Below are 27,769 nucleotides of genomic sequence, written 5' to 3' on the forward strand. Positions count from 1 at the left end.
TTTTATAATCTTACAACTTCCGGTTCTTTATTGGTGGTACTACAGATTTATAAAGAAGCCCAATTATATTTGGACACATGTTTTAAATTTTATAGAACAAAGAGAAGATAAGAGTCACATTTTGTTTTGCTATCATCTACTTCTCACCTACTACTACTCAGCTCAAGGCGGCAATAACGGCACCGTTTATTAAACTAAACCACCATTTGTTAGGTGTAACTATCTTCTTTAAAACGTTTATGAATTTATAAGATCACATACAATATTTTTAGATTATTAAAAAAAAAACATTTTACAGCTGTTCTACCTTGAAAATCAACGGTCATTTATTGACAGCTCTGTTTTTCTTAATTTTTGTTGCGTAATTGACCATTTATGTTATTTTAATATCTAAATTACGTCTAGTAATTAATTATAGAGAATAATTATAAATTAAGAGGAAATTTTGATTGTTCCTTCTAATAAAAAGAAACAAACGTTACGGACTGTTCGGCTCTAACCAGTGACCACCGATTATCTCTCTCTCTCTTAATCATGGTGGTTGAAGTATGGGAGACGGTGAAGGAAACCATCACAGCTTACACCGGACTATCTCCGGCTGCCTTTTTCACCGTCTTAGCTCTCGCTTTCGCAGTCTATCAAGTTGTCTCCGGGTTCTTCGTCTCTCCCGAGGAACACCGTCCTCGCTCCACGGAGGATTACCCTGAGCCGGAGCCCCTTCCGCCTCCGGTTCAGCTCGGAGAAATCACGGAGGAGGAGCTTAAGCAGTACGACGGCTCAGATTCAAAAAAGCCCCTTCTCATGGCCATCAAAGGCCAGATCTACGATGTTTCCCAGAGCAGGTTTGCTCCTTTTTTTTAACTTGTTCAGAACACGATTGAATCCAGATTCTCTTTAGCGCTAATTGTTTATCAGAGTCTCTAGATTTGTGGGGGTTTGATCTTTGATGATGTGGTTGTACTTGTGCTCCTGATCATCTACATCGTTTCGTAAAGCTGATAACTTTTTTGGTAGTTTTTGTTCGTCCCTAACATTCTTAGTGTTTGTTTTCTCATTTGTTTTCTTGTATTCGAGTTAGTTTAAAGATCCCTACTTTTACCCGTACTGGGAGAACCTATTATTACGAAAACATCCTTGCACTAGTAGTAGCAAGTACATTTGGGAATGATAACCTACAAAAGGGTCTGGCTTTTAATTTGCTTATGTGTTACAGTTGTCTGAATCTGGTCCTGGGTAGAGGGAGATTCCTTCATTAACTAATTATCCACATTTTCCTAGTTCCATGACTACTTTTATAAGTTCAAGTTTGAGTTTTAAGCTACATATATGACCACCCTAAAGTGTAGGTTTTTCAGTATTCACTCTACTTCCCCTTACTCACATCATCTCATCTGTTAAAATTTGTGCAGGATGTTCTATGGACCAGCTGGACCATACGCTCTGTTTGCAGGGAAAGACGCAAGCCGAGCTCTTGCTAAGATGTCCTTTGAGGAAACCGATTTGACCGGAGACATCTCTGGTCTTGGTCCGTTTGAGCTTGATGCGTTGCAAGACTGGGAGTACAAGTTCATGAGCAAGTATGTCAAAGTCGGGACCATTCAGAAGAATGATGGACAAGGCAAAGAAAGTGCTGAACCTTCTACCAACACTGTAGAAGAAGCTTCCCCCGAGGTTGCCCACGGTGAAACTTCTAGAAGCATAGAAGAGAAAACCGAAGAAACCACGGAGAAGAAGGATGTTGCAAATGGTGATGCGGCAAAGGAGGACTAAGGCAATGAAGCAAAGCAGCACTTTCTCATGACAAATTAGTGTGGTTCGTTTTAAGAGTCGTATATAGCTTTTTAAGTTGGAAGAAGCAAACTCAATGAATAAATTAAAAATGTAAGACTCTGTGTACCTTTTGGAATTTATGACATCTAAATCTCGTTATGAAAAGCTCCAGATTACATTATGTCTACGGTGATATATCGATATTTCTTTTCTCTATCAAAAGATGAAAAATTCTAACTTTATATCTCTGGATTTGGTTATGAAGGCCTGGAGTTGAAGTAAGTATGTGCACCATAAATGCGAACTTAGACAAGGGAATCTAACAAGTTAGCGTGATAATAGTCACAAACTCAAACACATGGTCAGCCTAGTAGAGGTAGACAATATTTGGCCAAAGGATAGGAATACAAAGACCACGGCAATTGAGGTTCCTTGTGATTATCTTGATGGCACACTAGCTAACAACTGAACCCCCCTACCACAATGTTCAATATGATACCTTCATGAATTTAGAGCCAAGATAATAAACGTACACTAGCAAAATAGATAAACAAGATTTTCAGTTTATACAGTCTATAATCAAAGAACAAATAATAACAAGATACACGATTGTAACTAAATTAATATGATTGAAGCGTTCATTGGATATAATAGCAAATTAGAGATTCGTTTTCGAACAGTGGAACATGAAACAGATAATGTAAAGGAAAGTGAAACAGGTAAAAGAGTAAAAAGATATAACGTAGGCCATGTTTGTTTACCTATCGTGCGAGGTTATTGTTCGTTTTAATGTCGCTTAACATGCGACCTGCGATTGGTCGCATGTCGCAAGTTGTTGTTTGTTTTGATGTCGCGCGACTGATCGCACGACCAATCACGAGTTCCCATTCAAGTCGGAGAAAACAGCGACTGATCGCGCGACACGTAAACGAATAGAGCCGTAGTAAAAGCTTTGAATACTGTAGGAACTTGGAAATGGTTAACAAATTTAAAATGCCTTAAACTACAAATTGGAAAAATAGTATAATACAATTGCAACTGGGTATTATACCAAAGCCGGGGTTAGTCAATTATAATCCATTGAGGTAAACTTTCAACTAAATGTTGTTGGGTCCACTCAAAAATGGAAACCTCTAGGCGTATGCCACTTAGCGTAGAGAGCCCATGGTATTATTTAGTAAAAGTCGAAAAAATAGTTAGCTTTGTACTCACCACATGGCTGCGTGGTTTGCATAGACCGTAGGAGAGGTTTATTTATAGTGCGAGCTTCTGCTGGTCAGTTCTCCCACTTTATCGATGCGGGACTCTGAAAAGAAAGACCGCTACGCATTTTAATAATCCTCTTGGTGGGTTTTGATGACCACAAATAAGTTTGGGCTTTATATGCGTATAGAGAGGTCTTCATCTGCCAAAGGCTGATCGCTATCACTATCAGATATTCAGATATGGCCTATCCTCTGTTCTCATTGGTGATTGCTGTCACCACCGGCACACGCCCAGCTATGACGGGTTTGTACCCTTTCAGTCACGTATTCTTATCAAGCCCAATGAATCTCATTCATATATTCTAACGCATTTCTATTCTGATAGTTCACCAAAAGATAATTATTATTAATACTAAAAATGTTGAAAAAAAACACTAAAAATATACGAGAGAGGTATATAGCAGATTTTGTATTTTAATCTAAAATATTTTCAAAAAAATAATTCAGCTACTCTCCATTTCTTCAGTGACGTTTTCGTGAATTAAGATATGTTGTTTGTTTTGCAGTTTTCTAAAGTATTCAAAAACACAAGAATTATAAAACAGGTTCTTTTGTTTTATTTCTTTCTTAACTTTCTTTCTATTGTTGTAGAGACCATCTTACATTAGACCTCTATATATATAGGACATTCTTGACTTCTCCTATTACAAGTATATCTAGGAATTCTTATCTTTATCCTAAACATATTAAGCTATTCATCCTTATCTTCAATAGCTTGTCGAACAAGTAATCTTGAAGCTTATCCAACATTCTCCTTTCTAAGCTTCAGTCCACTCTCACTTAGGTTTTGTACTTTGATCAGTTCCACCATCTCTTTGAACTTGATCCTTGCTAATGCTTTAGTTAACACGTCTGCGCGTTGCTCTGTTCCTGCAATGTGATCCACGTCGACTAACTCCTTCTCCAAGCATTCTCTAATGAAGTGAAAACGCTTGTGGATGTGTTTGCTGCGTCGATGAAATACCGGGTTCTTGGCAAGTGCAATGGCTGACTTGTTGTCGACGCGAATCAAGGTTCTCTTGACTTCTCCTCCTATGATCTCGCTTAGTAACTCTTGAAGCCATATCGCTTGCTTAGTAGCTTCAGTTGCGGCCATGTATTCGGCCTCACAAGAAGATAACGCGACCACATCTTGTTTCTGCGAGCACCATGATATTGGTGTATCGTTGAGACAAAACAGGTATCCAGTCGTGCTTCGTCCGTCGTCTGGATCGGTGTTGTAACTGCTGTCGCTGTATCCCACAAGATCATATCCTCCATGCTTGTACCTTAAACCGTAACCACAAGAACCCTTCAAGTATCTCTGAACTTGCTTCAACGCCTTTCCATGTGACTCTCTCGGTGAATGCATAAACCTGCTTAATATCCCAACATTAAACGCCATGTCAGGTCTCGTATGCATCAGGTATCTCAAGCAACCTATCTTTCTTCTATAGTCGCTTGCGTCAATCTCAGGTTCATTCAATGCTTTTGAGAAATGCACGCCAAACTCCATTGGTATGCTTACCGAGTTGCAGTCACTCATATTTGCTTCCTCTAATATGCGTCGAGCATATGCTTCTTGCTTGATCACAATGCCTTCCTTGCTCTGTTTCACTTCTATGCCGAGATAATAGGTTAACAAACCTAAATCTGACATCTCAAACTTCTCAGACATCGATTCCTTGAACTTCTTAATTGCTTTCATTGAGTTTCCCGTGATGAATAGATCATCTACATAGGTAGCCACGATGAGAAGATCTCCTCTTTCTTCTTTGCGATAGACTGAGCTCTCCTTAGTGCATTTTACGAACTTTAACTCTTTCAGTATCTGATTCAGCTTCGTGTTCCATGCTCTAGGAGCTTGTCGCAGACCGTACAAAGCTTTCTTCAGTTTATAGACTTTGTGTTCCTCGCCTTTCTTCACAAACCCTTCCGGTTGCGTTACATAAACTTCTTCAATCAACTCGCCATGCAAGAAAGCTGTCTTTACATCCATGTGATGTATTTCCCACTTTTCTGCGGCGGCAAGAGCTATCAGGAGTCTTATTGTTTCAAGATGAGCCACGGGAGCAAAGACTTCATCAAAGTCTATACCTTGTTCTTGCACGTATCTTTTTGCGACCAATCTTGACTTGAACTTATTAATGCTACCGTCTGCATTACGCTTGACCTTGAAGATCCACTTGAGACCTATATCAGCTTCACTCCTTGTGGTTTCTCTACAAGCACCCAAGTCTCATTCTTATCAATAGAATTAATTTCATCTTTACATGAAACTCTCCATCTCTTGTCTTTAAGCGCTTCTTGTATCGTCATTGGCTCGTCATTCAGTGCCAATAGTAGTACTTCGCACTCGACATCAGCTAACAAAACATAATCTTTAAGATACTCAGGTTTGCTTACTTGTCTTGTTGAGCGTCTTAACTCTTGAACGGGGTTCTGATCTTCTGCATTTGCAGGTGAGTGTATCACCTCTGTTTCTGCTTCAGAGTCGACTACTTCTTCCGCATCATTCGTAGCAGCTTCTTCAGTTGCAACTCCAACCACAAACGGACCACTTCCATTGTCTTCTATAGCTCCCCATGCCATATGGAACATCCCAGGCTTGCTTTGGACTTGCTTAACATCTCCCTTCCAATCCCAACGAGCCTTCTCATCAAAAACTACATCCCGACTTACTATAATTTTCTTTGAAGTGGGATTGTAGAGTCTGTATGCTTTCGATCCTGGCTCAATGCCAAGATGAACTGCAGCCTCTGATCTATCATCGAGCTTCTTTAAATGTCCTCCATCCTTCTTAGCATACGCTGTGCAGCCAAATACCCGAATATGTGATACACTCGGCTTTCTTCCCTTTAAACACTCATAGGGAGTTTGATTAGACAAGGCTCTTGTAGGCACTCTGTTAATCAGGTACGTTGCGTGACGCACTGCCTCTCCCCATAAGTAATTAGGCACACCCATTGCCTTGAGTATGCTGCGAGTCATCTCCATAAGGGTCCGGTTTCTACGCTCCACCACGCCATTCTGTTGCGGGGTGTAGGGTGCATTTAGATGCCTCCTTATGCTGTTGTCATTGCAGAACGTATTGAACTCGTGTGAGGTAAACTCACCTCCCCTGTCTGTGCGTAGCGTCATGATCTCTTTCTTTAAGTCTTTCTCGACAAGTTTCTTAAACGCTTTAAACCTGTCGAATGCATCGCTCTTTTCTTTCAATAAGATCGTCCACATGAATCTTGTGCTGTCGTCAATTATGACAAAGATGTAGCGGTTTAGCGACAGTGTTGCTGGTGAGATAGGACCACAAAGGTCTGCGTGCAATAGCTCAAGTGGTTGAGATGATCTAAACGCCGTTGCTTTGGGAAAAGACTGTCTAGCTTGCTTGCCTACCAAGCACGAATCGCAGAGTTGTTTTTCTTCTTTTATCTCTGGCAATCCAATCACCATATTGTGAGTTGCCATGGCTTTTACAGTCTTGAAGCTTACATGACCAAGTCTGGCGTGCCATCTCCATGAATCTTCCTCGAGTCTTGCGTGCAAACAAGTCGCTTTTCCTACTTTCAATTTCAACTTGTACAGTCGATTTGCAGTCCTCAATACCTTTACTAGTAACCTCCCTTCAGGGTCTCTTAATGTTAAGAAGTTGTTTTTCATTCGAACATCACAACCTTGCTCAGTTGCTTGTCCCAGACTCAAGATGTTACTCTTTAGCTCCGGGATATAGTAGATGTCTTGTAACAGCTTCTGCTCCCCTGTCTTAGCTTCAAACAAGATCGACCCTTTACCGTTTATCTCGACAAATGATCCATCCCCAAACTTTACCTTTCCTTTGACGTTTTCGTTTAGTTCGGAGAAGTAGGACCTCTCTCCTGTCATATGATTTGAAGCGCCATTGTCAAGATACCACACACCTTCTTCTTTCTCGTGAAATTCCAGCTTCTTTGGTATAACTTTCTCTTCGTTGAGGAATATTACATCGTGCATGTATAAGGCTGCTTCTGCTACCTCTGTTTCGGTTTTGTTTAGCTCCTCGTTATCTTTCTTCTCGGTACAGACCGAAGCAAAGTGACCCTTCTTCTTACAATTGTAGCATATGATCTGAGAGTAGTTTCTTTTCTCTTTACTCCTCTTGCCATTGTTACCTCTACCACGTCCTCTTCCTCTGGTACCGCGACCACGTCCTCTGTTCTGTCCTCTGCCTCTTCCTCCATTGTCATATGACTTCTCTGAATTTGAATACAGAAGAGCCCCTTGTTGTTCATATGATTCAAAACCTTTGATTCGCTCTTCATAAGCTTTAAGTCTTCCAATTATGTCTTCAAAGCTTGTAGTTTCCAAATCCAATAGCTGTTCCAACGAGGCCGTCATATGAATAAACTTAGGTGGCAAGCTATTAAGAAACTTCTTCACAATCTTTGATCCCTCAATGCTCTGACCTAACGAACTTGCTTTAGAGGCGAGTTCAGATATCTTCCCTGAGAACGTGTCAATAGAGTCTGTGTCATCCATCTTCAATCGATCAAATTAATTCATTAGAGTTAATAGTCGAGCTGATTTAACTCGTTCTGCACCTAAGTTCCTTGATCGTATAGCTTCCCAAATAAGTTTAGGGGAACCTAGGTCACCAACTTGCAAAACTAATCCTTCAGATATCGATTGAAACAAGAGCGATGTAGCTATGTCGTTCTTCTCTTCATCCTCAACTCCAGGTTCGATCGCTTCCCATGCCTTATGCACGCGCATTAACACTCTCATCTTCATCGCCCATACCGTATAGTTTGATGTCGTTAACATCGGACAAACCACGGTGGTAGGCACACCATCTTTTACTTTCACCAAAGCTTTTGAATCTTCCATAATTCTCTGTATCTAAGTTCTTCGATTGATTTGAACCTCAGGCTCTGATACCAAAATAGAGTATTCAAAGACACAGAAATTATAAAACAGGTTCTTTTGTTTTATTTCTTTCTTAACTTTCTTTCTATTGTTGTAGAGATCATCTTACATTAGACCTCTCTATATATAGGACATTCTTGACTTCTCCTATTACAAGTATATCTAGGAATTCTTATCTTTATCCTAAACATATTAAGCTATTCATCCTTATCTTCAATAGCTTGTCGAACAAGTAAACTTGAAGCTTATCCAACATTTTCTACTTATGGAGGTTCTAACTATTATTTAGTGATGTTTCTTTTGTGTTAAACTGATAACTTAAAGTAACAATAGAGCTCATATGAACACAATATGGAATCAAATGCCTCCACTATTTCCCGAAAGAAATCAAGCTTTGAAGAACATGTATACCCGTTTACCCTGGAAAAGTGAACTTTATAAATGGTGAATGTATATTTAGATGATCGATTCTCTCAAATAATTTTTAAGTTTTTGTCACAAAAATAGCTATAAAAAATGACCAAAATAGCTTTTTTATTTTTTGAAAATTTTAATTTAATTATTTATATTTTAAAATTTGAAACCCTATGCTCAGAACCCCACCCTTTAACCCTAAACCCTAACTCTAGATTAGTTAACCTTAAGGTAAAAATTTTGAAAATTCATTTTTACCTTTTAATAAAACTTATTTTGGTTATTTTCTTCATTAAGTCATATTTTTGTGACAAAAAATTAAAAAAGGCTATCGTACAAAATTTTTCTATTTATTTAGATATGGAAGAAAGAAATGACATGAATTTAAATATTTGTGTGTTTGGCTGAATTTATAGTCTAACAAGAATATTACAACATCAAACAAGACAAAAGGAAACAAGATTCCCAACCACGTGTATAGCAACATTGTTGTAACAATTGTGAGAAGAAACATATGTGGAAACAAATGAATAAAACGATGTAACTATGACACAGAGATTTAACGTGGTTCACTAACTTGGCTACGTCCACGGGCAAAGAGAGATCTTATTATTGGAGGCGATACTGAGTTTACAGAGTGTCAGTTCAGGGTTACTTCGAAAACAAGATATATATAGTAACATCTCGCATCTAAAACCATAGACTAAATGGAGTCATGGGCCTAAGCCCACGATCAGATGTAACATCCATAATAACTTGATGCAACGTTCTTGATGCAACCGAGTCGGTATGATGTACGTGATATAACATCCATCGCCTAGATGTAACATCCAGATTCAAGGCATATCAATAATTCTCCACCTTGACTTGAATCCTCTCAATAACAGATGTATCAGATGTACCAGATGCACCTTCAAGTGCCAAATGTACCAGATGCGCTTCTCTGCGCTAGATGTACCATCGCTCTCTTTTCCTCAGATGTCCCTTCGGACCAGATGTGCTGCTTAGACGAACCAGACGCCATTTAACGGCCAGATGCTCAACTAGAGCCAGACGTTTGTTATCAGTCAGATGTCCCAATAGACCAGACGTCCTTACGGACCAGACGTCCTTGCGAACCAGATGCTCCGACGGGCCAGATGCCCCAATGGGCCAGATGCCCGAGCGGGCCAGATGCCCCTTCGGGCCATATGCCCCTTAGGGCCATACTAAAAGTTTGAGATGTTTAGCAAGTCTAAGCAATGCTTAAACTTGCTGTGAGGAACCGACTTTGTGAACATGTCAGCAAGATTATCTGCATTTCCTACTTTCTTCACTTCAATTCGTTTCTCATCTCTCAGGAAGTGATACCTCACATCAATATGCTTCGTTCTGTCATGATGAACCTGGTCCTTGGCTAAGCATATAGCGCTCAAACTGTCACAATACACAGTAGTCTGATCTTGATGCAAAACCGAGATCATTAACCAATCCTCTAAGCCATATTCCTTCCTTCACAACTTCTGTCAGCGCCATATACTCTGCCTCAGTAGTAGACAATGTCACTGTAGACTATAAAGTTGCCTTTCAGCTAACCACAGAGCCGTCCAAGGTGAACACAGAACCGGTCATAGATCTTCTGCTGTCCACATCTCCAGCATAATCACAATCAGAATAGCCTATTACCAATCGCGGATTGTCGCATCCATAGATGAGACCAACATCAGATGTACCCTTCAGATACCGGAAAATCCGCTTCAGAGCTGCCCAATGCTCCTTTCCAGGTTGTCCCATAAACCTGCTAACCACACTGACTGCATGTGCCAGATCTGGTCTTGTGCAGACCATTGCATACAACAAGCTACCTACAGCGCTAGCATAAGGAACTCGAGACATATACTCTATCTCTTCTTCAGACTGAACCTCATACATGGTAAGATGAAGATTTGATGCACACGGAGTACTAATACGTTTACAGGAAGACATTTCGAACCTTGTCAACACCTTATGTGACAAGAACAACTTCTTCTTCTCCCTATCTCTGAAGATCTCCATCCCTAGAATCTTCTTTGCTGCACCCAAATCCTTCATCTCAAATTCAGAATTCAGAAGCTCCTTCAGCTTCTTGATGTCACACATCTTCTCTGCAGCTATCAGCATGTCATCAACATAGAGCACCAAATAGATGAATGTGTCATCTTTCAATTTTCTCATGTAGACACAACAATCATAAGGACTTTTGATGTAGCCCAACTTGATCATATAGCTGTCGAATCTCTCGTACCATTGTCTGGGAGACTGCTTAAGTCCATAAAGAGACTTCCGAAGCTTACACACATAGTCTTCTTTTCCAGGAACTCGGAAACCATCCGGCTGAGTCATGTATATCTCCTCCTCAAGCTCTCCATGAAGAAACGCAGTCTTCACATCGAGTTACCCAAGCTCCAAGTCCTGATGTGCTACCAGCGCTAGCAACACTCTGATGGAAGTATGTCTGACCATTGGTGAAAATATCTCATTGTAGTCTACTCCCTCTCTCTGACTAAAACCTCTTGCAACAACCCGAGATTTATACTTAACTCCTTCTGTCGGCGATGCTCCATCCTTAATCTTGTAGATCCACTTGCATGTAACAACTCTTCTCCCTGGTGGTAATGTGACCAAATCCCATGTATGATTCTTCTCATGAGACTCCATTTCGTCTTCCATTGCTGCATGCCATTTCTCATACTCGGGACAAGAACCAACTTCTATGTAAGTGGATGGTTTATACGTATCCACTTCCTCTGCAACCTGAAGTGCATAACCCACCATATCATCAAAACGATATCTCTCTGGTGGCCTGACATCAACCCTTCTTGGTCGCATCAGGCGGTTGAGTCTCCGTAGACTCCAACTGAACTTCTTCTACACGCTCCTCTTGATTTTCTAGTGTGTTCCTGCACATTGATCACTTCATGATCATCTTGCAGCTCCACCTGTTTATCAGTGCTACCTTTCTCTACTTCAGAACTGGACCATGAGCTTCTAACCATATATGCTTCATCGAAGAAAACATTCCTCCTTAGAATCACTCGGTTTTCTGATGGAGACCAGACCCTGTATCCCTTGACTCCATCGCCGTAGCTCATAAAAATTCCCTTCCTTGCTCTCGACTCTAGTTTAACTTCACTTACATGATAGTGAACAGTGCAACCGAACACTCTTAGAAGTGAATAATCAGCAGATCTACCTGACCACACTTCAGAAGGTATCCTGCACTCAATGCCTGTGTGGAGACCGAGATTTATCAAGTAACAAGCTGTGTTGACTGCTTCAGCCCAAAACCGCTTATCCAGAACAGCATTCGAGAGCATGCACCTTGCTCTCTCTAGCAATGTCTGGTTCATTCGTTCTACTACACCATTCTGCGCGACCGAGATCGAGCCAGGCTCGGTCGCTACGTAGTGACCGGGCGCGCGTACTACTCGGTCGCTACGTAGTGACCGAGCTTGGCTCGAGCTCGTTCGCTACACACGGCACGGTCGCTACGTAGTGACCGAGCACATGCACATTTTGATCGTTACGAAGCGATCGAGCTTTCCCAAAACGTCGATACGACGCGAATTCATGCATTCTCGTCTACTCTTTAATGCTATATCCCAAAGACCGTAGCTGAACCATTTCATGTTTCTCGTCATTCGAAGTCATTGATCAAACTTTACGATAAAAACCGCGGAAAGTTCGTTTTTATCGAAGAAACCGTAATAAACGTTTCGAGTCAAAAGACGGCCCAAAGAGACCTAAGACATGACTTGAAGCCCACTTACAATTTCTTAACCAAACAGCCCATAAGCCGTATGGCGGTTTATGCTTGGTTCACAGGGAAAGATAAATGTCAAGTTTCCGCGGATAAATCTGAAGTTTTCGAAGATAATCACGAAGATCGGGAAAATGGAATATCTCCATTTTTGAGCTATGATGGCATAAGGGCAGAAGGGGAAAAGCGTAAACCGACCTAGGAGCGAGTATATAAGGAGTCCTAGGCGAGAGGCATAAAGAGGACTTTTGGGAGAGAAAACTTAGCACTTAGAGCTATTAAGGCAACTTTTCGTTTGTGTTATTTCGAGCTGCGACTCAACTAGGTTTTGCAGTCTTAGGTTGTTAGAATTAGGGATCTCGCCGACAGCTCTCATAGCCAAGGCTTCTACCTTGTTGTAACGCTCATACGCGAATTCGGAATAAGACACCTTTTGCTCTTTTTACGATTTCTTATATTTTCATCGTTGTTATCTCGTGTTCTGATTGCTTGGCGTGTGGTATTAGTAGATATCCGGGACCTCTGGGAAACTAGGGTTCTCCTACTTTCCTAATTTAAACGGAAATCGACAGTGCGAATTTTGGTTCCCACAAGAAGCATGGTGGTCAAATGACCCATGTGAAATTAGTAAATATAAACTTGTAAGGCTATTTTACATGTTGCTATTGTGGTAATTTGGTCAAGATCTCTCCTATTGACCCGCGTGTTCCTAGGTTCAAAACACATAGATGTATATTTTTGTCTCTAATAAATGAGTTATGACCTATATAAACGTGAGATCTAGCTCCGCCACTACACTGATCTCCGGCTTGTACTCGTTCATTCCAACACTCAAGTGTACGGCTACAGTTTCTTGGGCTCCTAGCAAGACAAAACCCTTGTCACCAGCTGACTCAGGTGGATAGTGTTGAATTCATAACCTACAGCTTTGAAGCTAGTGTACCCAAACCCATCTTCAGAAGTCACAAGGATAATGGAGATTGCATTTCTGATTCCAGACTAGTCAGTCATTGATCCGGTCTTGCCACTTTCGTTCTCGTAAAATACCTTGTGTAGACATTGTTGTTGCAGTTGCTAGGGGACTGGGGACTGAGCAGAGGCAGCATAGACATGCCTTGTTAGTCTCATCGTTTCCCATCAAGTGATCGTTGTAGAAAGGGGACACTATCTTGCATGCATGCAGGTGAGTATTTCGTCCAACTGGGACTTGGTCAGGGCACATCGTCCCTTGGAGTATTGAAAGATGCTTGGCTCGAAGAAAGAAACCTCAAGTCGCTTATCGTAACCTTCGAAAACGATTGCGGATAAGCCATAAACACCATCAGGAATCAGCAGAAAAAAATCTTAGAAGAAAATAAATTATAAAATGGAAATTGAAGAAAGCTAAACTATATTAGGAGGAGGCTTCATAAAATGTAACCAAATAGAAGATTTGAGTTGCATTGTAACAATCAGAAGAATTGAGTTTCTTGATTCCATTGCTAGGACAAACATCTTCAAAGCTGTAACCAAGGGGGGCTTCATAAGATACGGAACTATTACTCTAGACTTCTTTTTACCACCTTTCGAATCCATCATAATCTCCTTCACACGTTCTGTAATTAAGATAAACAAAATCATATGGTTAGGTGAAGAGGAACAGAGATTTAGTGTTCAACAATCTCACACTGAAAATTTATCACAATGATGTATTGAAGCCATGATAATCAGAAGGAATCTCAACAATTTCCTTAACACCACAAATCTCAAGAGTGATGACAATCTGCAATAATTTATCAAACAACAATCATAAGAACTTTCATAACATCTACAAAAAGATCACACACTGTCTCTCTCTCACTATAATAGAGAAGTTTTCGAAATTATAAACTCACATATATGTGACATCACTGAAACCAGAACACAGCCCACCACAAGAGTTGATCACAACCTTCACTTGTTCAGGTCTGAAGTATATCTTCTCTCATGGCCCATCACAGTGAATCCTAATAATCCCACAAATAACAATCATAAAACTAGAGAACGGGTTACTATGCTAGAATCTTATGAGATTTCTTTCTCGGCGTGAATTACTATCAAAGTTAATATAACAGCTGGATCTGCATATCCAAAACTTGTGAGATTTAGGATTATACCTATAGAATGGGAAAAGCTATTGGAGAATTACCTATAGAGGAGGAGCGAAGGCGTCACTGATAGTGAAAGATACGCAGAGAGGTTCAGACAATCAGTTGATGCATGATTAGCTCTTCCTTTCGAATGTAGTAACTTTGGAAAAGAAAACGACACCATAAACCTCGTCATTAAAAAAAGATGATGAAAAAGGAAAACTTTGACCTTTCAATTGGTTTGATAGTATGGATGTAACTATTCATAGTATGTTATAGCTCTTTATATAGGAAGAGGATCAAGGGGAAGAGGAACGAAACAGAACATTCAAAAAAAATTTAAAGATCATCATTAATTGATAAGAAGTGGCTCAAAGTAACCGAAAATTCAGAGAATAGAACAAAGAAGACGAAGTGGAAGAGTCCTAAAAGATGGACTCAAAGCTTTAGAGGAAAAAAAAAGGTTTGTCGACGTGGGTTTGATGTGGGCCGAATTAAAATTTTAAGATTTAAAACAGCTTACACGAAAGACCCAGTTTCACCTTCTCTTGACGTGGCAAAACCAATTCATCTCATTGGTTGATTTTCCATGCTGACGTGGATATGCTCAATGGAGCCCGTATCTCCTTTTTACTTATTGTTTGATTTGATGGCTAGAGGCTTTAATTAATTTTCTTATACATGCATCATCAATGAACAATTTACTTTTTTATATGCATAACGACAAGTCAAAATGTACCTATAAATAAATTTATGAGAGACTCTTTCCAAGAAGACATTATAAAATTAAAGATTGTCGGAGAGGTGTATACACTGACTATATTAAAAATAGTTGTAACTGAGTATCTACAAAATTAGTAATTTTGTTAGTTAGTCACGATATATCTACTACCTGAAAGTCTAAAAACGAAATCAAGAGAAGGTGTGTTAAAGTTCTTAACAGAGAAAACTTTGTTTCAAAACTAAAAGATGAGTTGTGAATAAAACGTCCTTAATTTTGTTGAATAGAAAACCTCTTTAACAAATGTAGTACACAACTTGAAAGTTTTATACTTCAACACCAAATGGTTTTCTACTCTTTGGAGATACCAATTTAAACTAATTAAGAGGTGTCCAATTCATATATATGGGCGGAGGAATCTAAAACTAAATATGTTCAAGAAAAAAAAAAGAATCTGAAACTAAATACTAAGGTTAGCTATGGATATAATATTATATAATATCCATAGTCTATTGTTAAAAGTATATTTTGTTATAGACATTCAAAAAATAAAATAAAAATTATAAATTGAACTTGAATTGAAACCTAAACTGAACTTGAGCTGAAACGTTGATTGGATTTTGAATACTTTTAAGACTTTTGTTTAACAGTTTCAATATGTGGTAAATAAGAACCAAAGTAAACAATTGATAAAAGGCAATTCTTGCAATCTGCGAACTTGGCTACTCAATGGTAGTGTTTGACTCTGACTCAAGAGATTTGTTACTCGCTTAGCATGAACAGTTGGTTTGGCAGGTGCTCCCAACCCTTACACGAGGCTTAATGAACTTTACTAACTTTTTATGATGCTAAACTCCAGGCCGATAGAGTGGTTAATTAAGGGAGTCTATACAGGTGATCTGTGCCCTTAAATATTACCTATTAGTGGTTAAAGCCTTCTATAGAAGCTGAGAAAAGTCTTTATTGTATAAGCATTTTGATTAATGAAACGTTGAACTGCAGCCCAGGAAAAAAAAAAGTAACCAACTGATGGAACTTCAGACCATCGTCATTTTGTTGTTGATTAGAAATCAATTGCTACTAGATAATTCTTCTTTTTGGCCATCGCATATTTATATGACGGATGTAGACATCGATGCTTAGTTTGGACACTGGTCTTAAATCTTTTGGTTACAAAAAAAATGATTCACGAAAGAGACAACCCAAGTAGAAAAGGAACAAGATATAAAAGATAAAGACGCAGTATTTATAGTCAGATTATTATTTCAAACTCCAACAAACAAAAAAAAATGTTTTTTTTAATAATTATCGTTAATCACCATCACAAAACATCATTTAAAATAAACGGCCGGTATTTATGTATTAGTGATGAAGCTGTTTGTAATCCAAATTAGTTGAAACACAGCGGTTACAGTTGCGGTCGTAGAAATTTGTGAATGTGAATGGTTGCGGTTTCTAACATTAATAAACGATTTGTACGACTGGTACATCGGTTAGAAATCAGTGCATTTACAGAATATTTATGACTAGTTGATTATAAAATATTACATCGGTTTAATAATAAAATATTAACATATTGTAACACTATAAAAATATAAAGGGTTTTCTGCAAAAAAACCCTCAATGTGGTTTTTTTTTGCAAATTAATCCGCGAACTCAAAAACCCACGGGTCAACCCTCCAAGTGCCAGTCAAACCGCAATATAACCCTCGGCCGTATTTATGTGTATTTGACTGTGTATAATTTTAACATTTTTTCAATACTAGGTCGTTTTGGCGCTAATTTTTTAATGAAAAAAATTTGTTGAGCTCGTGGTTTGAAATTTGAACCTTAAATACCATGTGCATGCTATATAACCATCTCGGCCAACAAATATATTTGTTTACTTAACAAACGCAATTATATAGATTTCTAAAACGAAATGACCTTGTTTTTCTCGGACATGGGAGCTTGCGTAAATGCACAATGAAGGTGGTGTTCAACAAATTTTTTTCATTAAAAAATTAGCACCAAAACGACCTAGTATTGAAAAAATGTTAAAATTATACACAGTCAAATACACATAAATATGGCCGAGGGTTATATTGCGGTTTGACTGGCACTTGGAGGGTTGACCCGTGGGTTTTTGAGTTCGCGGATTAATTTGCAAAAAAAAATCACATTAAGGGTTTTTTTGCAGAAAACCCAAATATAAAATATACTATTATGATAAAAAAAAATTAATCATAAATATAATTATTAATAATAATATTATATTATTTATTTATTTTTGTAGTTTAAATGATATAATTTCAATTTGAAGATTTATATTAGAACTTTTAGAAGAATATTTTGTTTCATTTATGTATGTATATATATTTTTATATATGTATATATATATATATATTAATGTTTAAAAATTATAGTGAATAATTTTGGTTTATAGTTTTTACAAAATAAATTATGATACTGTTAGTGACTTTAAAATAAAATATGAAATGTATATATACTTTTATTTATTATATTTTAATTTTAAAAGTTAAATTAAAGAAATAAAAATATTATAGAAAATATTTATATGCTTATTTATCTACAACCGTAAAAAAAATTAGTTTTTGATTTTAGAAAGTATGGAACAATTTGAAATTTGTTATAAAACGCCAACAATCGATAACTAACTACAAAACTTTATTTGCGAGTGACAACGGAAAAACCGGTTACACCCTTAGATTCTGAAACATGTTTGTGTCCACGACTTTTACATAGTTGACTCAAATAACTTAGGCAACGTGGGATATCTATGTTATTAATATATACACCAATAAGTAAAACCCCCCGAAGTATTTAACGAAAACTATATCTTCATTGATTAACAGAACAGTTATGTTTCTTAATTAATTTTCCTTGATCCGCACCTCTTGGTGATTTTAAGAACATAAGTATTTTAGCTGACACTGACAAAATAACATAAGTATAAACTTATTAATATCACAAGTGGAAATTGGGTCAATTTGTATCCGCAAATGGGGATAAGGGTTGACTCCAAACAATACTTGTTTTAGTTTCAATATCGTTTTTCTATTAGTTGAATGCTAATTAATACTACTAGTTTACCATAGGCATACGTGACTATGGTAGTGAAACTGTACATAGTAGAGAAAACGATATGGAATCTTGAACTAACACAATAAAACTATGTAATTATTTTAAAATAATATATGACAAATAATTCATCCGCAGATAACGTCATTGAAGTGTCGGTTGCTTAGGTGTTTGCAGTGGATGTATTATGTTTATCAATATCAATATATATATAGAGGCATTTTTAAAACAATTTTATGTTTTTGTAGTTGAAGAATGAAGATACTACAAAAAGCGATAGTAATGACTTGTTTATATCATCTTTCTAAACTCATTTCACAGTAAATGCATTTTCTACCATAATATATATAGAACCATCAATCATATAATTTTTTTTTGATAAAACATCAATCAATCATCAATCATATAATTGCCACGATATTACATCATTTTCAGTTTTTTTTTTGTGTGTGTAGAACTTGTATATAGCAAGGCAGAAGCTAAATACATATTTATTGTCATCACCATAAACAAACCCAGTCAAGACTCTGCTAATCAAATATAATTCTAGACTATGTATAACAAAATAAGTTCTAAATACATTCTATATGTTACCAAAATGAACATATTATATATGTCATCTTGTTAGCCTAATCACACCCATTGTTACAGAAAAAACTCAAATCGCTTACACTACAAGAAAACAGGGGGATTCTGATGGCCGAAATCGTCGGAAATTCGTCGGAATCGGTCTATTCCGACGAATTTCCGACGAACCCGTCCGTCACCTGCTTGTTCTTCGTAAACGAAGTCTTACTCCTGCGGTATGGATGATCAGGTGGTAGAAATCGTCTGTGACAGTCAAACCAACACGTTTTCCTTCCGTTCTTTAGTTGGAAAGCATCTGTGTCATCTTGACAATATGGACATGATAGCTTCCCATGTGTTGTCCATCCAGATAACATACCATATGCTGGAAAGTCACTTATTGTCCACATAAGTACTGCCCGCATCTGAAAGTTTTCTTTGCGCGAAACATCGTATGTCTCAAAACCATGCGCCCATAGTTGTTGCAACTCATATATTAGTGGTTGAAGAAACACATCTAGTGATCTTTTAGGATGATCTGGCCCGGGGACTAGAATTGAGAGAAACAAAAACTCTCGTCGCATGCACAAGCTCGGCCGTAAGTTGTACGGTGTCACAATAACTGGCCATAGAGAATACTGCCTTCCATGCTTTCCAAATGGGCTGAAACCATCAGTAGATAATCCAAGATAAACATTTCTTCTCTCTTCCGCAAATTCTGGATATGTTGACTGGAAATGTTTCCAAGCCTTTGCATCTGAAGGATGTCTAATCTCACCATTTGTGGAATGCTCTGCATGCCATCTCATTGCTTTTGCTGTGCGCTCACACTGATACAACCTCTTCAATCTTTCCGTCAAAGGCAAATACCACATTCTTTTGAATGGGATCAGAAGTCTTCCCCTCGTCTCCTGATAACGAGGTTTCCCACAAAATTTGCATACATTCCATGTCTCATCCGCTCTCCAGTAGATCATGCAGTTGTCAATACATACATCTATCACTTCATACGGTAGTTGAAGACCTGCAACAAGTTTCTGAACCTCGTAGTATGAACCCGGTGCAAGGTTATCCTCAGGTAGAATACCTTTGACAAAATCAGTAATCGCATCCATACATTCTTCAGCCAAATTATAGTCTGTCTTAATACCCATTAATCTAGTTGCAGATGATAAGACTGAATGACCATCTCTACAATTTTGATACAAAGGTTGTTTTCCTGCATCCAACATGTCAAAAAATCCCCTAGACTCGGGGTTTGGTTCTTCCCCTCTATAATGATCATGTACCATCTGCTCAGTACCTACACCATAATCTATATCCGTTCTAGATTCTTCTAACCTAATATCAGGCTGAGGTTCACTAACAGGCTGAGGTTCGCTAGTACTACCATATTCATAACCAGTTTCCCCATGAAGGTACCAAACTTTATAATTACGTGAAAACCCTTTCATATACAAATGAGTCCAAACATCAAATTCTTTTATAACCTTATTATTATTGCAAGAAGAGCAGGGACATCTTAACATACCACTTTTTGCATCCGGTTGCTGTTGAACAAGCCTCATGAATTCTCCAATCCCTTGAACGTATTCTTCCGTAAGCAAATTGGTGTTCGGATCCAAATGAGGTTTATCCATCCACGAACGATAATAAACTTCTGAAGACATGATTTTCACGGAATTGTTATGACTAAAGAGAATGAAGAGAGAATGAAGTGTGAATGAGTTGAATGAGGAGGGGTTGTATTTATAGGAAATTGCTTACGAACCTCCGACGACTTTCCGACGAAATTCCGACGGATGTAAAGAAGTCTGTCGGAATTCCGTCGGAATTGTCCAATCCCAAACGGCTATACAACGGTCATATGTATTTGTCGGCAACGGTCACATGGTTCGTCGGAATTCCGTCGGAAAATACCGATGGAATTCCGACGACTTTGCTGTTAATCGGAATGTCGTCGGAATTCCGTCGGAATATACCGACGAACTTCCGACGACTACAACAATTACATTTTTTATCGGAATGTCGTCGAAAAGTCGTCGGAAAATTCCGACGAACCGTATGTCGTCGGAATTCCGTCGGAAATGGCCGACGGAATTCCGACGACTTCATTTTTTTGGATTTGGTCGGAAATTTGTCAGTATTCCGTCGCAAATGTCCGACGACCTTGGTGTCCGACGGAAGCTCCGTCGGAATTCGGAGTGTTTTCTTGTGGTGTTAAGTTAATGCTAAAGTATGTTACATGAAATTAGAAACGGGTATGCAGAAGCGGAATCGTATGAAAGCGTAGAAACGAGATGTTGAAAACATTAAGAAACAGGAACGTGTTGGAAATATATATATATATATATATATAAGAAATTTTTATAAAATTTATGACTAAAAATTATATGATTCAAAATAAATAAACTTTTATCAATTTATAATAATTTTAAATTATTTCATATTAAAACTGTGAAAAATAAATTAAGTTTATAATATTTTTAATATTTCATCTATTTCATTATACTTGCTGTTTTGAAAGAAAGCGCAACGATTAAAACAATTCACTTTTCTCTTAAAAGCAATTTTTAAAATATAAATTAAAAACAATGTAACCAATTATAAACGAAGATGTATAAACTAATTGGTTAAATAGTTTTCAATAAAATTAAAGTTGACATAGAAATGTCAAATAATCATCTATTATGAGACAACTAAAACTTTCTAAAACATCATCTATTATGAAAGAGATGGAGTATTTAAAATTAAATTGACACAATATATTTGAATACATATATATAATATCTCTAATAAAAGCCTCAATACGTAAAGATAATTTATAGTACTAGTTTTAATGTTTGTATATATATTTCTATTATCTCTATTTCTGTACTATTAAACTTTAGATTTTATATGAAAACAAAAAAAATATGATTTTATATTTTTTTTATGACATTGTGTTTTTTCCTAAAACGGAAGTGTGATTCAAAAACGGAACCGTAAGCTTAATTCCAGCGTGTTTTTAAATAGGATATTTTAGAAGCGTTTTAGAAATAAGATTTCGTAAGTTTCCATAAAGTTCTGATTCCGATTCCAAAGTGGTAGCCAGACCTTCGGTGAAGCTTATGTGCAACATATGAACCAATAATCTATTCCCGGTCGATAAGATGCGCAGATTCTATTGAATTTGATTTTGTATGGTGACACAAGAACAAAACTAATATAAATTGTTATTATACTAAATGTCATCATCAAACCATATTTTATTAATTTAATAACTTTGTAATTCAAACAAGTATCTATATTATAAGTGACATATAAAGAAGAAAAACAAAAGCCAGTTCACCAATAGTTTCTGTTTGTTTTTCATATCTTACAAGAGTTTCTATAGAGGAAGGCAAGTATGTGTTAGTTAAAGATTGCAAAGTCTTCTTCAACTCTATCCTTAAGAAAAATAATACAGCAAACAGTTGAATTAGAAGAATATTTCTGTGTATAACCAATAAGAATAGTTCAAAGTTCTTTTCAAATTGAATTGAATGTTAAAATTATTCAAATCAAAGCTTTTGGTTTACATCAAATGCAAAATATAAAAGATGTATATCAACTGCATTAGTTGGTTGGTCTTGTACCAAATCAGAACTCAAGTACTCAACATAATCGTAATTTTCTATCTTTCTGATCGGAAGAAGCCTGTTTCTAACTCCCTTATCAATGTGTTTGATCAATCTTATTGTCGTAGATGGATTTTCTCCATGTCTGTGCTGGTTCCTTTCCCTCCAGATAGTATAAGCTATGGGCTGAAACACGTATCGTAAAATAAAAACATATATCGTAGAACGTGTTAAGTCTTGTTCCGATATGAGACAAATATAAGGATGTGCTGCCAGTTTGTCGTGAAATGCTCATTAAATATATCTTTTGTCAAATTTTACTAGACTTAAGTAGAGAACTGGCAAACTGCCGTTATAAATTAGGTGTTTCCTTTCTAATTGATTTCTGCATGGTGTTGGTGAATAACTGAAAGTGTCAATAATGCATGTTAAGAAAACTGATCGACTAGTTGCTAGTCGTTTTATAAACCGTCTCAATTTTATGAAAATCAATTGAATTAATTAGTAGACCACTTAATCATCAGATCCGTCGTCTAATTATCTTGTAGATATTTTGATTTAGTAGAATAACATTAGCTATCGTTCGTTAGTCGTTAATCCATTACGTACAACATCTAATGATACGTTTTATAATATCGGGTACTTTTGATCACATATAATGATACTTACTGTAACAATCAATCTAGTTATGTTACTACACAGTTTAGTCGTTTTAATAGCATTTGTTATGGTATCATTCAAATTAGACCGGCCATGTCGTCTCATGATTAACAATAAAAGTTAAACAGAAAGAAAACTCAGAGGCTAATCAAGTTACTAATCAATTGCAAGCATTTTATTTTTCACATATGAAAAATTAATTAGAAGCAAAAAAATAACCCCACTAGCTACCCTAATGCAATTTGAGAAGGCAGGCAAAAGAAAGACTAAGTTATGAAGTTTGTCTGAGTTGGCAGAAATAATAATTTTTTTTGGTCGAAACAGAAATAATAATTTTGTTATACACAAATACTATTATTTTATTTAATTTAATACATTGTCGTATTGAAAATTATGACACTGAAATTCAAAGGGTTTGGCTCCACCTAATAAAGATTAGGTGCGGTGTTTCAAATGCTAGATATCATATAAAATATTTGTTTTCAGAAAATATATATATATATATATATATATATTTCTTTTCGTGTTGAACAAGCCCTCTTTCATATGAATAGTTCAACATAATTATGAATTAGAAAACTCCTTTTTATTGCTAATCTTGTTAAAAAAACGTATCCTCAAAGCTGCCTATATATTCCCCCATTTCGAACCACGTATCAGTCTCAAAGATAGTCATCTCCAATCTACATATATTTTATATATACTTCCTTTCAGTATCATATACGTATATACTTAATATAATATATATTCAAGTATATTACTTCTAAAAATGGTGTGTAAATCAGAAACATCAAACAGGAAATTGAACAAGGTGAGGCAAAGCAAGGGATTATGGTCACCGGAAGAAGATGAGAAGCTTAGGAGTCATGTGCTCAAGTATGGCCATGTGTGCTGGAGCACTATTCCTATTCAAGCTGGTAATTCTTAATAATATCACATTATAGGCTTTGAGTTATCATTATTTTCAGAGTCGGATGATTTTTATACAACAATTCAATACAGAGTTATAAGGATAGGTTGTCTCGATATACTGTCAACAAATAAATAAGTATTTTGCTTAGAAGTAATTTTGGAATTTTATAAGGACATGATTTAAGCAAAATATTTAATTGGTTTTACATAACGTAGGATTGCAGCGGAATGGGAAGAGTTGTAGACTAAGGTGGGTTAATTATTTAAGACCTGGACTTAAGAAGAGTGCGTTCACTAAAGAAGAAGAAACCACACTTCTCTCACTACATTCCATATTGGGTAACAAGTAAGTCATTCAACTTTTGTAGTAACCACTCTACTTTCAAAGTCAATTTGAAGGTACATCTGTATGAAAGAAAAAGAAAAACTAAATGAAGAAATAGGCTGAAACAATCAAATAAAGAAAATAATGCTATTTTTACCATTAGGAATTTTTAAGAGTTAGGGTTTGTGGTTTATACGGTTATTTCTTACTAGAGGCTTAAGTTTTGAGATTTGAAATTTGATGTTTATATTTATGTTTAGTTAAATTTTTTTGAATAATATTTTGTATTTTCGTAGTTATGATATGAAACTGTATACTATTTTCATGATTGTATCTATATTTCCTTTACAAGATGGGCACATATATCAAAATATTTACCTGGAAGAACCGACAACGAGATAAAAAACTATTGGCATTCTTATCTAAAGAAGAGTGTAGTACCTTCGAGAAAAGATGAAACCACAAGAACCCCTCAAACACATTCAGTCGCAAACTCACTTGAGGCCTTTGAAAGTACATCCGAAAGATCTTCTTCATGCAGCAACTTCGGGGACTCATTTAGGGCCAAAGTATCAAACTTTTCGCCAAGTCTCGTGTTCTCCGAATGGTTAGATGACAGTTTGGTAATGGATCAATCACCTCAAAAATATAGTTATGTTCAAGACCATATTGTGCCGCAACAGAGTGGATTCGTTGAAACGTTTAGCCAGGGTTTTTACGAAAACAACAACTCGTTGGATAACTTCATACCAAACTCGGGCTTTTCGTTGGAGGGTGACATTGAGTTCTGTACTTCATTTTCAGACAGCTTTTTGGTCGACGCTCTCGTAAGTGAACAAGGGTCAATGTAAATGTGTAGCGAGCCTACAAATGTTCGAGATGCGAAGAGTCTTGAGTAAATTACGTGCGTAGAAGCGAATAAAAGCGTACATAATTTTAATTAGACTTCCTTTTTAAGTTGCATTTTTAATACTACTTCAAAACGTTCTAATTGTTGTATATCTAATAAAGATCAAACCGGTTTGGAGCGATCAGTTTAATAGACTTTTTAACTGTTTGAGAGAAAAAACGAGATCTCAAAAATGGGACGAAAATGCTATAGGAAAGTAAACAAAATAAGTGCATCAAAAATTAAAATGTGAAACTTCAATGTAAAAATATCCTTAAAATAAAAGGGTAATAACAGAGTTCAGCTCTATCAAGAAACATAAAAAAGCACTCTTAAGCACCAGTGAAAGCCTTCTTTGCGAAAGCAGAAGCACCAGCTGGTATCACCTTCAACACATTGAACCTCACAGTCTTGGACAAAGGCCTGAAGTTACCAACAACAATAAGAAAATAAAAAAAAAGAATAAATCAATCGCTCAAAAACCAGAATTGACAGAAACATTTATGTTGATCCAAAACAGAAGCATAACCTGCATTGTCCAATGATGACATGGTCTCCTTCCTTGACACGGAAGCATGGTGAGACATGAGCAGGGATGTTCGAATGCCTCTTCTCATACCTGAAAAAAGAAAAAGGTCAATACTTTGTTAACCTCAATGTAAAATTAACATCGACAAAGACAAATCGATGTAAGAACAGACCTCTGATACTTCTTAACAAAGTGAAGGTAGTTCCTTCGGACGATAATGGTCCTCTGCATTTTGGCACTGTGGCAAGTACCGGCTAAGATACGTCCTCTAATCGAAACAGTTCCAGTGAAGGGACATTTACTGTCAATGTATGTTCCTGTTCCGTCAGAAAAACAAATCCACACGCTAAAGAACCTTAACTTTAATGATCTAATAATTAAGAAGATTATATCAAAAAAAAAAAGCTCGAGAGAAGTTTAATTACAGATCAGAAATAAGTTTAAAAATCTATAGTAAACAGAGAGAGAAAGCAGACTGATCCAATTAGGGTTTCAAGAATCTGAACAACATGAAAGAGAAACGCTACGAGAATCGGAAACAAACCTTGACTGGCTTCACGAGGAGTCTTGAAGCCCAACCCAATGTTCTTCACGAATCTGTTTCCACCCTTTCCAGGTCTCTTTCCCTTTCCAGATATCTTCGAGCTGATAAAACACACACAAACAAATCAATCATAACTATTTGAAAAGATTGCAACTTTTAAATCAAATCGATTGGGAAATTTACCTGAGGAAGACCTTAGGTTGCTTTAGGAAAGCTTTCTCAGTCTGGAAATGACACACGAAGGAGAGACATGATGAGAATCATCACCAAGCGTATAACAATTTAGAGTGAAAGAAGATCAAATAACCTGTTCGGCCATGGCTGCTGCTGTTCTGCTCTGAGGCAAGGTTGTAGGCAGCGACGGCAAAAGCTTCGGGAAGGATAAAACCCTAATGTACAAGAATCTTTATATAATAAGTTCGTTCCTTCCATACCACAACTTTATTGGGCCCTTATATTTGGGCCTTAATATGTTCGGCCTTAGGACTTTTATAACTCAGTTTTCATTTACGTCTCCCAATAAGCCCGTATTTTATATCCTACTATTGTCACTTGCCCATTAGGGTTTTTCCTTCCTGAAACTCAATTGGCCATCTAGGCATTGACATGGTCATATCACCAAGATCGGAATATTTAACCGTATTTTATATATATACAAAAAATTGAATGAAAAGTAAAAAAAAATGAAATTCAAATACAATTAAACTTTTTATTATACATGTTATTATGTGTTAATTTAACTTTTTATTAAATAAGTCTTTAAAATTTTATTTTGTTAGAATTTTAAAAAAGAAAAATCATTCTATTTTATAAATCTCCTATTTACTTACAATTAAAAAATAAAAAATAATATTAATACTCTTGTACAATTTTGTTTAAGATTTTAGAAAAGGAAAATTATTGTCATATAACCTATTACAATTATATTCTCTGTAGAATTTCTGAAAAAAATAAATTGATATCAAATAATTATTTTTAGTTATTAATAAATAAAATTAAAATTACTATTTTTACAATTCGTATCAATATTAATTTTACACTTCTTTTGTTAATTAAATAATTTTTAGTAACCAAATAAACTTTTACAATTCTCTTTTGGTTAGGAATTAAAAATATGATACAAATATCTTTTGTTTAGGATTTTTTTATAAAAAAATAAAATAACTATCTAATAATCTTTTACAGTTTTTTAGGATTTTAGAAAAAGATATTAATATTACATAATCTTTTACAATTATAATTTTTCTACGATTTAGAAAAATAAAATTTCTATCAAATAATTATTTCTAGTTAATATTAACTATTTTTAAAAGTTTCTATTTTTAAAATTCTTAATATAATAATTTTTACTATCATGCTTATCATTATTTTTTTTAAGTATAAATTACTATTAAATAAAATTTTACAATTCTCTCGAGTTAGGATTTTGTTTTTAAAAAAGAAAAAAAATCTTAATTGGTTAAAATTAGAAAAAAATATATATTGTTTTTAGAAATCTCTTTTATTTAGAATTTTAGGAAAAGAAAAAGTTATTTTCACATAATGCCAGTTTTTATTGACACATTCACAATCTATTTTTTTTTAATTGACACATGTCACAATCATATCAGGTGAAATATTTGAAGTTAATTTTTGGTTTATATTTTTTTAACACAAAATTATTAAAATGTAAAGTTAGTTAATTATAAGAATTTTTTTATTTTTTATTTTACTTAAACTTTTAAAAAGG

General features: G+C 36.1%; 3 protein-coding genes and 1 pseudogene across 4 annotated transcripts; 2 read left to right on the forward strand and 2 right to left on the reverse strand.

Moving 5' to 3' along the window:
* Window positions 1–419: 419 nt before the first annotated feature.
* Window positions 420–1,951, forward strand: LOC111203296 (membrane steroid-binding protein 2). The gene is made up of 2 exons (XM_022696887.1): window positions 420–842; window positions 1,410–1,951. Exons 1-2 carry the CDS (start codon window positions 535–537, stop codon window positions 1,768–1,770), a joined length of 669 nt encoding a protein of 222 aa, XP_022552608.1. The 5' UTR covers window positions 420–534; the 3' UTR covers window positions 1,771–1,951.
* A 912-nt stretch (window positions 1,952–2,863) lies between these two features.
* LOC125592232 lies at window positions 2,864–2,991 on the reverse strand (annotated as a pseudogene).
* Window positions 2,992–23,178: 20,187 nt separating this feature from the next.
* On the forward strand, window positions 23,179–25,457 carry LOC106436297 (transcription factor LAF1). 2 transcript variants are annotated; one of them, XM_013877252.3, is made up of 3 exons: window positions 23,179–23,758; window positions 23,970–24,099; window positions 24,431–25,457. In XM_013877252.3, exons 1-3 carry the CDS (start codon window positions 23,611–23,613, stop codon window positions 24,927–24,929), a joined length of 777 nt encoding a protein of 258 aa, XP_013732706.1. In that variant the 5' UTR covers window positions 23,179–23,610; the 3' UTR covers window positions 24,930–25,457. The 2 variants fall into 2 exon arrangements, with proteins under 2 accessions (XP_013732706.1, XP_048622043.1); XM_048766086.1 differs by having other exon boundaries at window positions 23,620–23,758; window positions 23,978–24,099.
* On the reverse strand, window positions 25,186–26,473 carry LOC106436298 (40S ribosomal protein S11-3). The gene is made up of 6 exons (XM_013877253.3): window positions 26,348–26,473; window positions 26,224–26,264; window positions 26,041–26,141; window positions 25,669–25,813; window positions 25,497–25,586; window positions 25,186–25,390 (listed from the first exon to the last, which is right to left on the reverse strand). The coding sequence occupies exons 1-6, from the start codon at window positions 26,357–26,359 to the stop codon at window positions 25,300–25,302; spliced, it is 480 nt and encodes a 159-aa protein (XP_013732707.1). The 5' UTR covers window positions 26,360–26,473; the 3' UTR covers window positions 25,186–25,299.
* Window positions 26,474–27,769: the final 1,296 nt, after the last annotated feature.

Source organism: Brassica napus, chromosome C8 (assembly GCF_020379485.1).
Source record: "Brassica napus cultivar Da-Ae chromosome C8, Da-Ae, whole genome shotgun sequence".
NCBI lineage: Eukaryota > Viridiplantae > Streptophyta > Magnoliopsida > Brassicales > Brassicaceae > Brassica > Brassica napus.

What these genes read in the sequence shown, in the direction of transcription:
- LOC111203296 (XM_022696887.1), top strand. Translation starts at nt 535, where the DNA reads ATGGTGGTTGAAGTATGGGAGACGGTGAAGGAAACCATCACAGCTTAC. An exon ending in TACGATGTTTCCCAGAGCAG is followed by an intron (nt 843 to 1,409) that starts GTTTGCTCCTTT and finishes AAATTTGTGCAG; the next exon opens with GATGTTCTATGGACCAGCTG.
- LOC106436297 (XM_013877252.3), top strand. Translation starts at nt 23,611, where the DNA reads ATGGTGTGTAAATCAGAAACATCAAACAGGAAATTGAACAAGGTGAGG. An exon ending in CACTATTCCTATTCAAGCTG is followed by an intron (nt 23,759 to 23,969) that starts GTAATTCTTAAT and finishes TACATAACGTAG; the next exon opens with GATTGCAGCGGAATGGGAAG. An exon ending in CATTCCATATTGGGTAACAA is followed by an intron (nt 24,100 to 24,430) that starts GTAAGTCATTCA and finishes TTCCTTTACAAG; the next exon opens with ATGGGCACATATATCAAAAT.
- LOC106436298 (XM_013877253.3), bottom strand. An exon ending in TCCTCGTGAAGCCAGTCAAG is followed by an intron (nt 25,814 to 26,040) that starts GTTTGTTTCCGA and finishes CTGACGGAACAG; the next exon opens with GAACATACATTGACAGTAAA. An exon ending in TTTGTTAAGAAGTATCAGAG is followed by an intron (nt 25,587 to 25,668) that starts GTCTGTTCTTAC and finishes TTCTTTTTTCAG; the next exon opens with GTATGAGAAGAGGCATTCGA.